At 53.6% G+C, this 12,495-nt stretch overlaps 1 protein-coding gene across 3 annotated transcripts; it reads right to left on the minus strand.

Moving 5' to 3' along the window:
• Positions 1-1,634: 1,634 nt before the first annotated feature.
• On the minus strand, positions 1,635-10,938 carry LOC104551177 (tyrosine-protein kinase ZAP-70). 3 transcript variants are annotated; one of them, XM_062014993.1, is made up of 13 exons: positions 10,537-10,938; positions 9,187-9,347; positions 8,436-8,574; positions 7,645-7,723; positions 7,029-7,063; positions 6,013-6,026; positions 5,894-5,942; positions 5,164-5,363; positions 4,311-4,517; positions 3,867-4,059; positions 3,134-3,274; positions 2,575-2,687; positions 1,635-2,256 (listed from the first exon to the last, which is right to left on the minus strand). In XM_062014993.1, the coding sequence occupies exons 1-13, from the start codon at positions 10,936-10,938 to the stop codon at positions 2,133-2,135; spliced, it is 1,857 nt and encodes a 618-aa protein (XP_061870977.1). In that variant the 3' UTR covers positions 1,635-2,132. The 3 variants fall into 3 exon arrangements, with proteins under 3 accessions (XP_061870977.1, XP_061870976.1, XP_010207206.2); XM_062014992.1 differs by lacking the exon at positions 6,013-6,026 and adding an exon at positions 6,194-6,205 and having other exon boundaries at positions 5,164-5,371; positions 5,890-5,938; positions 7,023-7,063; XM_010208904.2 differs by lacking the exon at positions 6,013-6,026 and having other exon boundaries at positions 5,164-5,344; positions 5,890-5,938; positions 7,023-7,063.
• Between the last annotated feature and the right edge of the window lie 1,557 nt (positions 10,939-12,495).

Genomic DNA, 12,495 nt, shown 5'->3' on the forward strand with positions numbered 1-12,495 from the left:
CCCATCTTGTCACTGAAGAGCATCTAGTTTTGCACCTAGGTTTGCATCTCCCAGTGCCTTGCACATCCCTTTTATGTGGTTGATGGTGAAAGCCTCTGCAATTAGACACAGCTGGTCTGTGCCCCTCAGGGTGTGGGTGCAATGGCAGCCTTGGTGCTGGGGCATCATTTGGCTTGTTGAGCTTCTCTGAACTCTGAGGGCCTTTGAACATGATTTATAAAAAGAGACATCATCAGAAGATAAAAGTATGAAAACAAAGGTGTTTGGAGCTTTTCTTCCAGGCCCCTGTGCACCCTTTGACAAGACACATCCTTCCCTTGCCTCCCTTCAGCTGCAGTTAGAAACCAGCTGATCTCCTGCCATGGAGGGAGACAAGAGGATGGTGTGGGATGAGTCATTCACCTGACTTTAACGAAGAAATCTGTGATTTCAAGGTGTATTTATCAGTCTGTGCTCACTACAGCCTCTGCCTTTATCTTACACAGCTCTTGCTCTGACACCCAGTGCTCTCTGGGGTCACCCAGTGAAAGGGCCAGCAGTGGGTGAGGAGCTGGAGGTATCCATCAGTGGGGAAGAGAAGAGGTCTGTGGGACCTGGGGATGTGTCTTACTGAGGGGCTGAGCCCTTTCTGTGGTTGCAGCCCAGGGATGCCCAACAGTGCCTGAAGTCAAAGGAGGTTCCCAGTAACATGTCTGTAGTTCTGGATCCTACAGGACAAGCTAATGGGACTGAGAGAGAAAATGCCCTGGCACATAATCAGTGGGTGTCTCTGGAGGCTGTGATGTGAGCAAGGGGAGGGGAACACTTGTTTTTCATCAGACCTGAGTTCTCTGCAGTACAGGCTGTAACAAGAGGTTAACTTTAGACCTCATACCTGGGTGCTCCCCAGGAACTTTGTCTTCAGATCAGCTCCACCTCCCACTAAGGGTTTAGATAAGGGCTGTGCACCAGCCTACCCTGTAGCTGTTTATTTTACCTCCAGGACAAGGCCTCTGTGTAAGCAACTGTGTGGCTTTTGAATACCAAAGATGGTGAGAGATAAGCTGCTCTGCTCCCTGTATCTCAGGGCTCTGATCTCCTGCCTCCTCCCCTTCCCCAGCCTTCACAATGACTCTGCTCTCTGCACCAGAGCTGACCACAGGACCCCCAACGTGGGTCATCCACTGCTCCTGGGGGGTGAGGGGAGACCAGTACAAGCCTTGACAGAGAAGTTGCCACAGTGGCCTCAGCTGAGGAGCTGCATAAGCCATGAGCTGCAAGAGAGCTGCAGCTCTGCAGTGACCAAGGTTGATGAAGAGCATCAAGGAAGGAAACCCTGGACCAGTGGAGGGAAATTATTCTCTTGCCAGCTGGAAGTGGTTGCAAACACTGATGACAGTTCAGTAGAGCCACAGGTGTGTTAAAATACAGAGTTTATTTACAACATGACCAGTTTTCAGGCTTGAAAAGCAAGATGCTCATTTCATTAGCACAGACAAACCAGGTGGGATCCACCAGGTGAGTGGTGAGTCCTGGGAGTTGAGTTGTTTCAGGAGCCATCACACCCTTGGAGGGCTGTGGCAGTGCAGGGGGATGTACCCTGTGCTCTGAGCTGTGCAGGAGCCTCTGCTGCCAGGGCACACAAAGCTCTCCCCTGTCTCTCCCAGGAGTGAGCAGCACATCAGCTGCTTCTTGCCCAAGGGGAAGGGGACGTGGCAGCTCCCTGTGTCCCACCCCACACAAACCTCCCCACACACACTCAGTGGGTTCCTGTGAAAGAAACGAGGTTTTTAAAGGGATCTGGAAAAATCCATCTGGAGCCAACTCAGTTCATCAGCCAACTCAGTCATGCCTGGTAGGCATGAGCCCTGAGGTCCTGGGATGGTTTGGGAAGTGACTAAGAAGGAACTGTAAGGCTGTGCTGTGCTGAGGTGTGAGGTGTGAGCCATGGCTGGCTCTCTGGCAGCACGAGGCCCAGCTGAGGCTGCTGTGACAGTGCCATCTCCCAGGTGACAGTGCCATCTCCCAGGCTCTCAGGTGTCCAAATACTTGAGAAAGAAAACCAGCCTTCGAGAGACCAAAGCAAACATGCACAAAGAGCCTTTCCAGGTCCCATGCAGGAGGGGTGTGTGTTGAGGAGCACAGAAGGAAACTCAAGGCAGAGCTGCTTTTGACTTGTCCTCTGTCTCTGGCCCATTCTCTGTCTTGGTAGCAATGCTGTAGTAGTAGGAGCGGATCATGTTCTCCACAGCAACGAATCCTGGACGTTCCTCCCACCTGCAAGAGGGAAAGGAAAGAACAGAGTCATCAGAAAAGACAATATTGGACTGGTGCAGTGAGAAGATACCAAGCACAAAAGAACCTGGAGGAGGAGAGCAGAGCCAGGGCTTTCTGAGATGGAGAGGGCCAAAGGCACAGAGCTGCTGTCACCATCCAGGATGGGTCCAGCCAAAAGGAGGGATATGAGAATAAAGAAATAGAGACTGGAGAATGAGACCAAGGCAGGAGACACCATTTGCTTTGTGTTGTCATCAGGTGTGTGCTGTTCTGCAGGGGCTGCTGCCCAGCAAAGGCTTGAGCTAGGGAGAGCCTTACCTGTAGGTCCAGCACTGCTGCATGAGGGCATAGATCTCTGCTGGGCAGTCTGTGGGACACTCCATGCGCTTCCCCTGCTCGATGAAGCTGATGACCTCTGGCCCTTTCATTTTCTGTGAGACAATCAAGTGGGAAAGAAATGCTTTAGTGGTTTTTTGGAGCTGCTAGCAGGGTTAGAAGAGGTGGATTAGAGCTGGGCCTGGGGTAATGCTCTGGATTCACACAGCCCATCCAGTCACTGTTCCCAACCCCATCCCAAGCACTGGCACAGCAGTGGCTGAGCAACTGATTCCTCAGCTCTGCAGATCTGCCTTGATTCAAATCCACATTCATTTGGTTTGGTTTTCTGTTTCTTTTTCCTTAAATGAACACAAAGCTGCAGGATCCAACCAATCCAATCTGTGCTTTCCATAGAGTGGGAGTGCCCCTGTCTCCTTTCCACTGTTAGTGGGAAGAGCATTCACTCAAGGAAACAGCATCTGTAGTTTCAGTGTGTGTCAGCCTGTCCTGGAGTGGGAGACCAGCCTGTGGCATCCACCCAGGATGGACACAGCCTCACCTTGTAGGGTTTCTGCCCGTAGCTGAAGGCCTCCCACATGGTCACACCATAGCTCCACACGTCACTCTTGCTGGAGAACTTGTGATAGAGGATGCACTCAGGGGCATACCACTTCAAGGGCCATTTGCCTGCTGTCCTGGCCTGGAGCAAAGCAGAGGAACATTTCCACTTGGAGACACAGCTTGCTGAGAGCTGAACCTGAATTGTGCTTGGCTGAATGTTTGTGTCAAATGCAATCCCAAGCTGCTGAAAAAAATGCCCTTCCCTGGGCTGGGAGCTCAAGGCTGGAGCCCTGAGCCTCAAAGCCCAGCCCAGCTGCTGCCTTGTTGGCCCTGCTCAGACACTCCTGGGTGCAGGACTCACTGTGCCACCCTCCTCCCACAGCCCAGCCCTGGGTCATAGTGGTGCACACTGCTGGGAAGATCAGCCCTGGCTCACTCTTCATTACCTTCCCTTCGCTGCTCTCTGCTCTGGCTCCTCTGCTGTTATCCCACTGCACTGCACCCCCCTCAGCTCCCCAGCATCTCTCTGAATTTCCTCCTTGCCACCCAGACCTTTGCAAAGCTCCTTTTCATGTCACAGGAGTGAAGCTGGCCAGAGTCTGATGTGATCCTGCAGCAAGGCTCCTCAGAAGAGCCCAGACCCACAGACCCCCTGCCTCTGGGTGTCTCAGCTCCCCCTACCCAGGAGGGCTCCTGCTACCTCTCTGCACCTTTGCTGTGCTTACACTTACCTTGTAATAGCTGTCATCAGCACCAAGAGCCTTGGAGAGTCCAAAGTCACTGATCTTGGCATAGTGCTGGTTGACCAGCAGGACATTTCTGGCTGCCAGGTCCCTGTGCACAAAGTTTTTCTCCTCCAGGTACTTCATCCCCATGGACACTTGGTGCATCAGCTCCACAATATTGCTGACTGTGATCTCATCTCTGGGGAAGATGAGAGGACAGTAAAGGACCTGCCATTCCTCCCTACACCTTGGTCCCCTCCAAGCTGCAAGGGAGAATGAATGTGGACATCTCTGCTCCAGAGGCACCAGTCACTGTTGCCTCACATGAAGAGACATCTCTTTCTGCTGTTATCAGCTTCCCTCCCCCTCCAAAGCCAGGCTGCCCTGGCAGCACAGGGTTTGAGGACAAGTGCAGGAAATCAGTCAGCCACATTTTTATTCAGTACTCACTTCTTGGAAGCCAAGAACTTGTTGAGTGGCCCTCCAGAAGCCATCTCCATCACCAGCATCAAGGACTCTGCCTCACAGACCCCGATCATACGGACAATGTAGGGGTTGTCCAGCTGGTGCATGATCTGGGCTTCCTTCATCATTTCATCCTTCACTGTTTTCTCATTGTTGCTCTTCAGCACCTTTATGGCCACATCAATCTGCTTCCTGCACAAGGTACAAGAGGAACACACGTGGAGTGACCTAAACAGCAGCTGGACTCGTGTATCACAGCCAGGAATGCAAAGCACTTCTCAGATGACACTTTGACCCCTCAGTGGCAACCTCAGTGGCCTCTTTTGGCAGATTTGCACAATATTGGTACCCCAGGCCTGCTAGAAAGCCAAAGAGAAAAGGATTGCCTCATGCTTACAAGTGCAAGCCAGTGTTTCCATCTGTAGATCTGAAGGTACATCACCTCACACGGTGAGATCACCATTGCCACTCTCCAAGCCACAAAGTGGGGAAAGGCCTTCTTTGTGGACAACCAGCAAGGGAGCCAAGGATGGCACATCTCCTTAATCTCATTCTTTAGCCTGACATGGACCAGGGTGACCTCAGAAGCATGGACATGCTCCTCTGAGCCCAGCCAATGCCTTGAGAAGACATGGTGTCACACCTGGGAGTGTGCAGTGCAGATCACACTCTCAGGGCAATGAGGCTGCCACTGAAAGTCCTTGGAAAGTCACCACTGACCTTCCAGTGTATCTCTCAGCACTTTTGGGTGGATCTAGCTGGAAGGAGGGTAGCTGGGGACAGCTCTGAGCTCAGCCTGGAGCACCCTCCCCCAGCTCCCCTTGAGGCCAGCACTCACTTTCTCATTTTGTAGACTCCTTTCTTGACACAGCCAAAGTTTCCTGCCCCCAGTTCCACTTCATCAATCATCAGGTGGTCCCTCTTTAGGAAGAGTTTCTTATCCTTCAGCTCTTCAGGGTCACTGTAGGGACTCTCATAGACACTGGTGTCCATGGGCAGCAGGCGAGACTTCCCAGCACCTTTCCAAGAGACAGAGTCCTTTAGAGCTGTGAGAGGCACCCCCTTCCCCAGCCTCTCCCTCACTGCTTGGGAAGCTTTTCTCTAATCTCTTGGCCAGTTCTCCTCCAAGCTCCAGCATTCAAGCCTCACTCTTGGGCATCTCCCTTCCTTTCACAGCCTCTGCTATCACAGCTGCTACAGGAGGCAGATGGGGAGAGGTGTCTGAGCATTGCCACTGCCCACACCAGCCCCTGCAGGGGCATGGTCATGACTTCACCCCACTGAAATACAACTGAATGCTGAGCAGGAAGATGGGGAATAGGGGCAGGGCTTGATTTACTGGGAAAGGGAAAGGGTTTGATTTACTGTGAGCTGGGTGTAGGAAAACAGTTTGGCAACGTTCTTGTCTCAGGACCCTGAAACAACTGGGATGCTCCTGGGTGCCTTTGTAGGAAAGGGGCTTTGTAGCAGGGCTCTTTGACCACAGAGTGACACAGGTGTGTCAAGTACCCCATCTTCAGGTCCTGTCTCCTGCTAGGAGGAGAGGGCTTTCAAAGATGCTCACCCACAGGCTCTGGTGTGTATCCATCTGCATTGAGAGGCCCCAGGTGTCTCTGGAAAAGAAACAGGGATAAAGTAGCTAAAGGAGCCAGGGGAAACTGCCTCAGTTGGAAATGGGAGAGGAGCAGGATGAGAAAGCTTCTGCAGCCCAACACAGCCCCAGCTGCTGATTCCCTCTGAAAGGCCCTGAGGTGGGCACAAGAAGCTGGAGTGGAATCCAGCCAGCTCTCCTCTTCCCAGCTGGGAGGTTTTCCCACTGCAGCTGCACAGCAGGGATCAGCCCCTGTGTGCTGTGCAGGGGGAGGTGCTGAGGGCTCTGTCTTTACCTGAGCAGTAAGGAGCACACGCACAGGGCTGCATTTTGCTTTCTGCTCCCTCTGCTTTCCCCATCCCTAAGGGACAAGACTCCTGCAAGCAGCTGGGGGTAGGGGAGGTCATTCCAGCCAGATGTCTGCAGCTCGGTTTGGGACAAGGAGTGAAGGAAGCCCATCTTGCAGCCAGCAAACTTTCCTGCCCACAGGTTGGCCCTTGTGAGTCCACATGGACCCTGTGTACAGCCCCTGTCCCCAAAGCAGGCAGCAAGCAAGCTCAGTGGTGCACACTTGCCCAGCACAGCTTTGGATGCCACATGAGAGCCCAGCACAGATTGTGAAAGCTCTCTGAGAAGATGGATGGACTCCCAGGCACTGCTTCAGCCTGGCTGGGCTCTGGGATGGGCAGCTCCAGCTCCCCAGTTTCAACACGGCTCAGCACTTGGAGCAGTGACTGAGCGCAGACGTGCCCTGAGGCCAGGGACACAGAGGGAGCCCAAAGACCTGGCTGGTGGCCAGCAGCGAGGCTGAGTGTTCCCAGAACTCATCTCTCCTGCCTGGTAAGGAGAGAGAGCTCCCCAAGGACAGGCCCACATGTTGCAAGGAGTACAATGTGAATGGAAACCATTTCCAGCTCTAACAGTAGCTGTGCCCAGCTATTCCGTGTCCCCATCCAAGCTGGAAAGGGGACAACACTGCAGCTGGGCTCCATCTAGTCCAATTGAATTGTTAAGTTTTAGAGAAGAGCAGAGTTTGATCAACAAGCTGGAAATGCAATACTGAACCACTGAGGTGCCAATGAAACCAGGCCTTCCCCAAAACTTACGCTCACAGAGGGGTGGGTGGGTGGAACTGGTGCTGCAGATGCTGTGAATCAGAAGAGACAAGTTTGTTATTGACTTTGCCTGTGCCCCAGTCACAGAATCACAGAATGGTAGGGGTTGGAAGGGATCTCTAGAGATCATCTTCAGGGTCAGAGCATCAGTCCCTGAAGGACTGTGAGGAGGTTTGAGTTTGATACCCTGCCTCAAAGCTTCAGCCAACAAGGGTGTGGAAATGGGCCTGGATGTGGGTGTTCTCCCCAGAACAAACCTCAGGGGAGGTGTGGGCCCACTGCAGCACCCTACAGTGCCCTTAATTGTGTCTCCATCAGTCCCAGAGCAGGGCCTGGCTGAGCTGTACCCTATAACCTCCTACCCAGGAGAGCAAAGGCCCGACCAGCAGGCTCTGAAGTGATGTTTGTGACACTGGGACCTGGATGAAGTGACCCCTGGCTTTGGATGTTTAGCTCAAGAGTCCCACCAGCAGCCAGACCTGCAGGATGTGTTGCTTCCTATTGCTCAGAAACCTCATCACCAAGGTTTGGGCAAGGCTGGACACAGTAAAGGAGACCTGAGTTGGTGCTGCTCAGAGGTAAGCTGAGGCCAGGATGGCACTGTGCTCCTCACCTGGCATGTTGGGGTTGGGGCAGGTTTCCCTCAGGTAGAAGATCAGCCCATCTGGTTTGAGTTTCAGGTACTCCACCAACTGGGAAAGAAACCAAAGGGAAAGGAGGTTACTGGGAGAGGCCAATCACCGCTTTTTTTTCCTGCAGGCAGCTTGTGTGGCTCATGGCAACGATTTCTCTCAGATTTTCATCAGATAGGGACTAGGCTCTTTCTTTCCTCTCCTACCTGTGCACTCAGGGATGTCCTCCAGTGAGCACTTGCACACCTGGATACCTGCCAGAGCTATGGAGAACTTGGCAAGTCAGATAAGGACCCAAGAAAGACAAAAGGAAAACCTCCAGCAAAGAGCTGGGTAGGGTAATGTTACTGTTGTCCCAGCCAGAAAGGGTTTTAAGTCCTGTTGTGTTCGATAAAGCCTGAGAGAGATCTTTTGCTTTGCCAGAGGAAGCCCAGGGTCAGCCCTGTGGATCCCAGGCAGGTTTTCACTGCAGCAACTGCCAGTTCAAGCACAGTGGGGAATGGGCTGTCTGGAGACAACCAGCCCTGCCCCTGGCCACTGGACCACAGAGGAGACAAAGTTTTCTCTTCCCCTCCTGCCTGGCTCAGATTTCATCTGCAATTGGGAGCCTGGCACAGTTCTGTTGACATAAAAATGCCTCAAAGTCTTTGTCTTAAATCAAATTCAGAGTGAAAACAGTTGTGGGGATTTGGAACATTCACCCAAAGAGAGTCACTGTCACCCAGAGAGCCCTGCCCAGGAGGAAGCACTGGTACCAGCTCCTGTACAGTACCTGCCAGAGTGTGTCAAACTTGGTCCCTTCAGGGATGGAATACTTCCCAGACTTGTCCTGGTCTATCCGGTAGTGATACACTGTTTTGCCATAGACGAGGGAGAGGGCATAGGCACCATTGTCCTTCCTTTCTCTCAGCCTGGAAGGAAGAAGAACTATTAAAAGCAATTCTAGGTTTTGCCCTGCAAAATCATCAGGGCTGCAGCAGTGGTGGGTCACTGGGTGGGCACTTGGGAGGGTGTCCTTACACCCACTGTTGGAATTGCCACCTTCCAGAAGCTGAGATCCCTCTCCTGCAGTCTCTTGCCCTCTGCAACTAATTCTTCCTTTCCCTGCCTCCTTCAGAAGACAATTGAATTAAGGGCTGTCTCACCTCAGCAGAGATGCAGAGCAAATGTTTCCTTCTGTGTTTTACTGGCCATGCATTGTCTTTGTGCCAGTGTTAAATATCTTCACCCACTGAACCCTGGATCTCATATCATCCAGTGCATTCACAAGCATGTCTCACAGAGATAACTACACACAAGAAACAAAGAAAGCTCAAGATTGGCTCTTCATAGAAGCCAGACACTGTCTGGACAATAATAGGCTGTGGGGATGTCAGATCCTGTCTTTGAAAGCTCTGTAACCACAGTCTGACCACGTTCAGCCAGACATCCTCTCAGGAGCTATCATGTGAAACAAATAACTACAGGGGAGCAGAGGTGGGGAAAGGGTGAGAAGCACACGGATCACAGCATCTGACACTCACAGGAACTTGCCATCAGGTTGTGCCCCTGAGTAGAGCCTCCTCTCAGCTTCATCCCTGGGGATGCTGCCGTGGTACCAGGGCATCCTCTCATGGGCTGTGGTGGCAATGAGCTTCTCCACCTGTGGAGCCTGGCTGATGATGGCCTGTTCAAGTGCATCCCCCTGGGAAAAGAGGGAGAAATGAGACCTCCTGCTACTCTGCTGCACTGGTGCATGGCTTCAGCACAGTTCAGTTGCAGCCTTTTGTGCAGATGACACAGGAGACATGTAAGGTTTGGTAACTGAAGTGCCTGTGGCTTTCACCATGCCTTTGGAAACAGTGGGTGGAATTCTGTTCTGCTGCACAGCACAATCCCTTGTGCATCTAAATTGGTCCCATCCCTTGAATCCAGCTGAAGTCTATTCACTTGCTGATGAGGGATGAGAGAAGCCATCATGTGGGTCTGGGGGATCCTGATATCTGCCTCACACCAGACCCCTTGCTGGTGCTTCTGCTTTCCTGGCTGCTCACTGTCCCCAGACACCCCCCTTGTAACGAGCAGTGCAGCCTGGAAACCACGGGGGAGACCCCAGATTCATTTGACCGGCCTCACACGTTTTCTAACGACTGTTTGCCAGTAGGTGGCAATGTCCTTTGTGTTATCCCTTTGAGACTACCTCAGAGTCGACTCTCTTGACCCTGTGTGTAGACTGGGCTCGTTGCACCCCAGGCATGAACCTGCAGGGCACTGGAGCATCTTCCTTCTGAGGAAAGGCTGTGGGACCTGGGGCTGTTTAGTGAGGAGGGAGCTCATTAATGTTCATAAGTATTTAAATGGTGGGTGGCAGGGGGTTGGGGCAGCACTTTTTTTCTGTTGTATCTGGCAACAGGACAAGGGGTGATGGGATGAAGCTGGAACACAAACAGTTCCATCTAAACAGAAGGAAAAGCTGTTTCAGTGTGAGGTGAGGGAGCCCTGGCCCAGGCTGCCAGGGAGGGTGTGGAGGCTCCTTCCTTGGAGGGCTTCAAGACCCCCCTGGACACGTTCCTGTGTGACCTGATCTAGGTGGGAGCTGCTGGATAATCTCTAAAGGTCCCTTCCAAGCCCTGCCATTCTATGAATGTAGGATTCTATGACTCTGCTTGGTGGCCAGCCCTGGCCCAGGCTGCCCAGGGAGGGTGTGGAGGCTCCTTCCTTGGAGGGCTTCAGGACCCACCTGATGAGTTCCTGTGTGATCTGCTCTAGGTGGAACCTTCTGGATGACCTCTAAAGGTCCCTTCCAAGCCCTGCCATTCTATGAACGTAGGATTCTATGACTCTGGTGGCCAGCCCTGGCCCAGCCCCACAGCACCTCTGCCAAAGGCCAGTACCTCCAGCTTCCAGGTCTGCCGGACGTACTCCCGCACCATGTTGTCCCTCAGGCTGTCAAAGACGCCGGGCTGGGGCTCGAGGCCGCTGGGGCGGTTGCAGGGTTTGCGGAGGGGGCAGCACAGCCCGTCGGCGTCTTTGGAGTAGAACTCGCAGAGCTCCTCGGGCCCGCAGTGGGCTCTGCCGCCCGCGATGGCGTACGTGCCGTTCATCTGGCGCTCGATGGCGTAGTGGTAGAACTGCAGGTTGCTGACCACGGAGAGCACGTAACCGCCCAGGCTGCGCAGGCACTGCCGCAGCAGGAACAGCCCGTCCGACATCCCGGCCAGCTTCAGGTGCTCCTCGGCCTCCGACCTGGCGATGCTGCCGTAGTAAAAGGGCAGGTGAGCGGCGGCATCGGGCATCGCTGTGCGCTCCGCAGGGCTGCCGTGGGCTCACGCTGCCGTGGGCTCGCTCTGGGATGGGCTCACACTGCCGTGGGCTCGCTCTGGGGATGGGCTCCCACGCTGCTGCTCGCTCTGCAGGAGACAAGCAAAATGCTTCACTGATGTAGAATTCTGCAGAAGGGTTTAGAATCATAGAAACATCACAGAATGGTGAGGGCTGGAAGGGACCTTTAGAGCTCATCCAGTCCAACCCCCTTGCAGAAGCAGCTCCCACCTAGATCAGGTCACACAGGAACGTGTCCAGGCGGGTCTTGAAGCCCTCCAAGGAAGGAGCCTCCACACCCTCCCTGGGCAGCCTGGGCCAGGGCTCCCTCACTCAAACACTCAAATAGCTTTTCCTTATCTTTAAGTGGAACTGTTTGTGTTCCAGCTTCATCCCATCAGCCCTTGTCCTGTTGCTGGATGCCATTGAAAAAAAGTGCTGCCCCAAGCTCCTGACACCCACCAGTGAGATATTTGTAGCTGTTAATGAGCTGCCCCCTCAGTCTCCTCTGCTCCAGACTGAACAGCCCCAGGTCCCGCAGCCTTTCCTCACATGAAAGATGCTCCAGTGCCCTGATCATCTTGGTGGCCCTGCACTGGCCTCTCTCCAGCAGTTCCCTGTCCCTCTGGAGCTGAGGAGCCCAGAACTGGCCACAGGACTCCAGATGAGGCCTCAGCAGGGCAGAGCAGAGGGGGAGCAGAACCTCCCTCAACCTGCTGCCCACACTCTGCTTGCTGCCCCCAGGCTGCCATTGGCTCTTTCCCACGAGGGCACGTTGCTGCTCATGGTCAGTTTATTATCAACCAGCACTGCCAGGAGTCCTGGGATTTAGCTGGGATTCAGACTCATCTGCCTGGAGGGTGTTCAGCCCTCAGCTGACCGTCTGTATTTCAGGATAAGGGTAATGGGCACAAGCTGGAACACAAAAAGTCCCACTTAAACACCAGGAGAAACTTGTCAGACGCTGTCCCAGGCTGCCCAGGGGGCTGAGGGAGTCCCCATCCCTGGAGATGGGGACAGGGAGTTGCCTCCTGCCAGCCTCTGGGACTGATGCAGATGGGAAAGGGTTGGCTGCATATGTGCTGTCAGGAGAAAACTGCTCAGAAGAGGCTCTGCTGTGTGCACCTGCTCTGCTCAGCCAGCAGCGGCTGGATTTACCGCAGGAGCTGGGTTTATGGTGACCAGACTCTGCTGGTCACTCGTGCTGCCTTCATTAAAGCCCAGAAGTGGCCCTGAGGAGAACAGGAAGGGTGAGCATGCCCTGCTGGGGAGGTGTTTGAGCTGAGGCAGGAAACCACAACAGGAAGCCCTCAGAGGCATTTGCAGCTTGGGTGCAGGATGAGTGAGAAGCATCAGGCACAGCACACACCAGCCTGAGTCGTGGAGCCCCTCTCATCAAATCCATCACATGAAGCAAAGTGGGGTCTTGGCAGACCTGCCAGGCTGGGACAGACAAGGCAAATGAAAACACTCTGTAGCTCAAACCCTGACTGTAGATAGTGCTTGGAACCAAAGCATTGATGCCTCCAGGC

This window comes from Colius striatus, chromosome 25 (genome assembly GCF_028858725.1).
Source record: "Colius striatus isolate bColStr4 chromosome 25, bColStr4.1.hap1, whole genome shotgun sequence".
In the NCBI taxonomy this organism is placed as follows: Eukaryota; Metazoa; Chordata; class Aves; order Coliiformes; family Coliidae; genus Colius; species Colius striatus.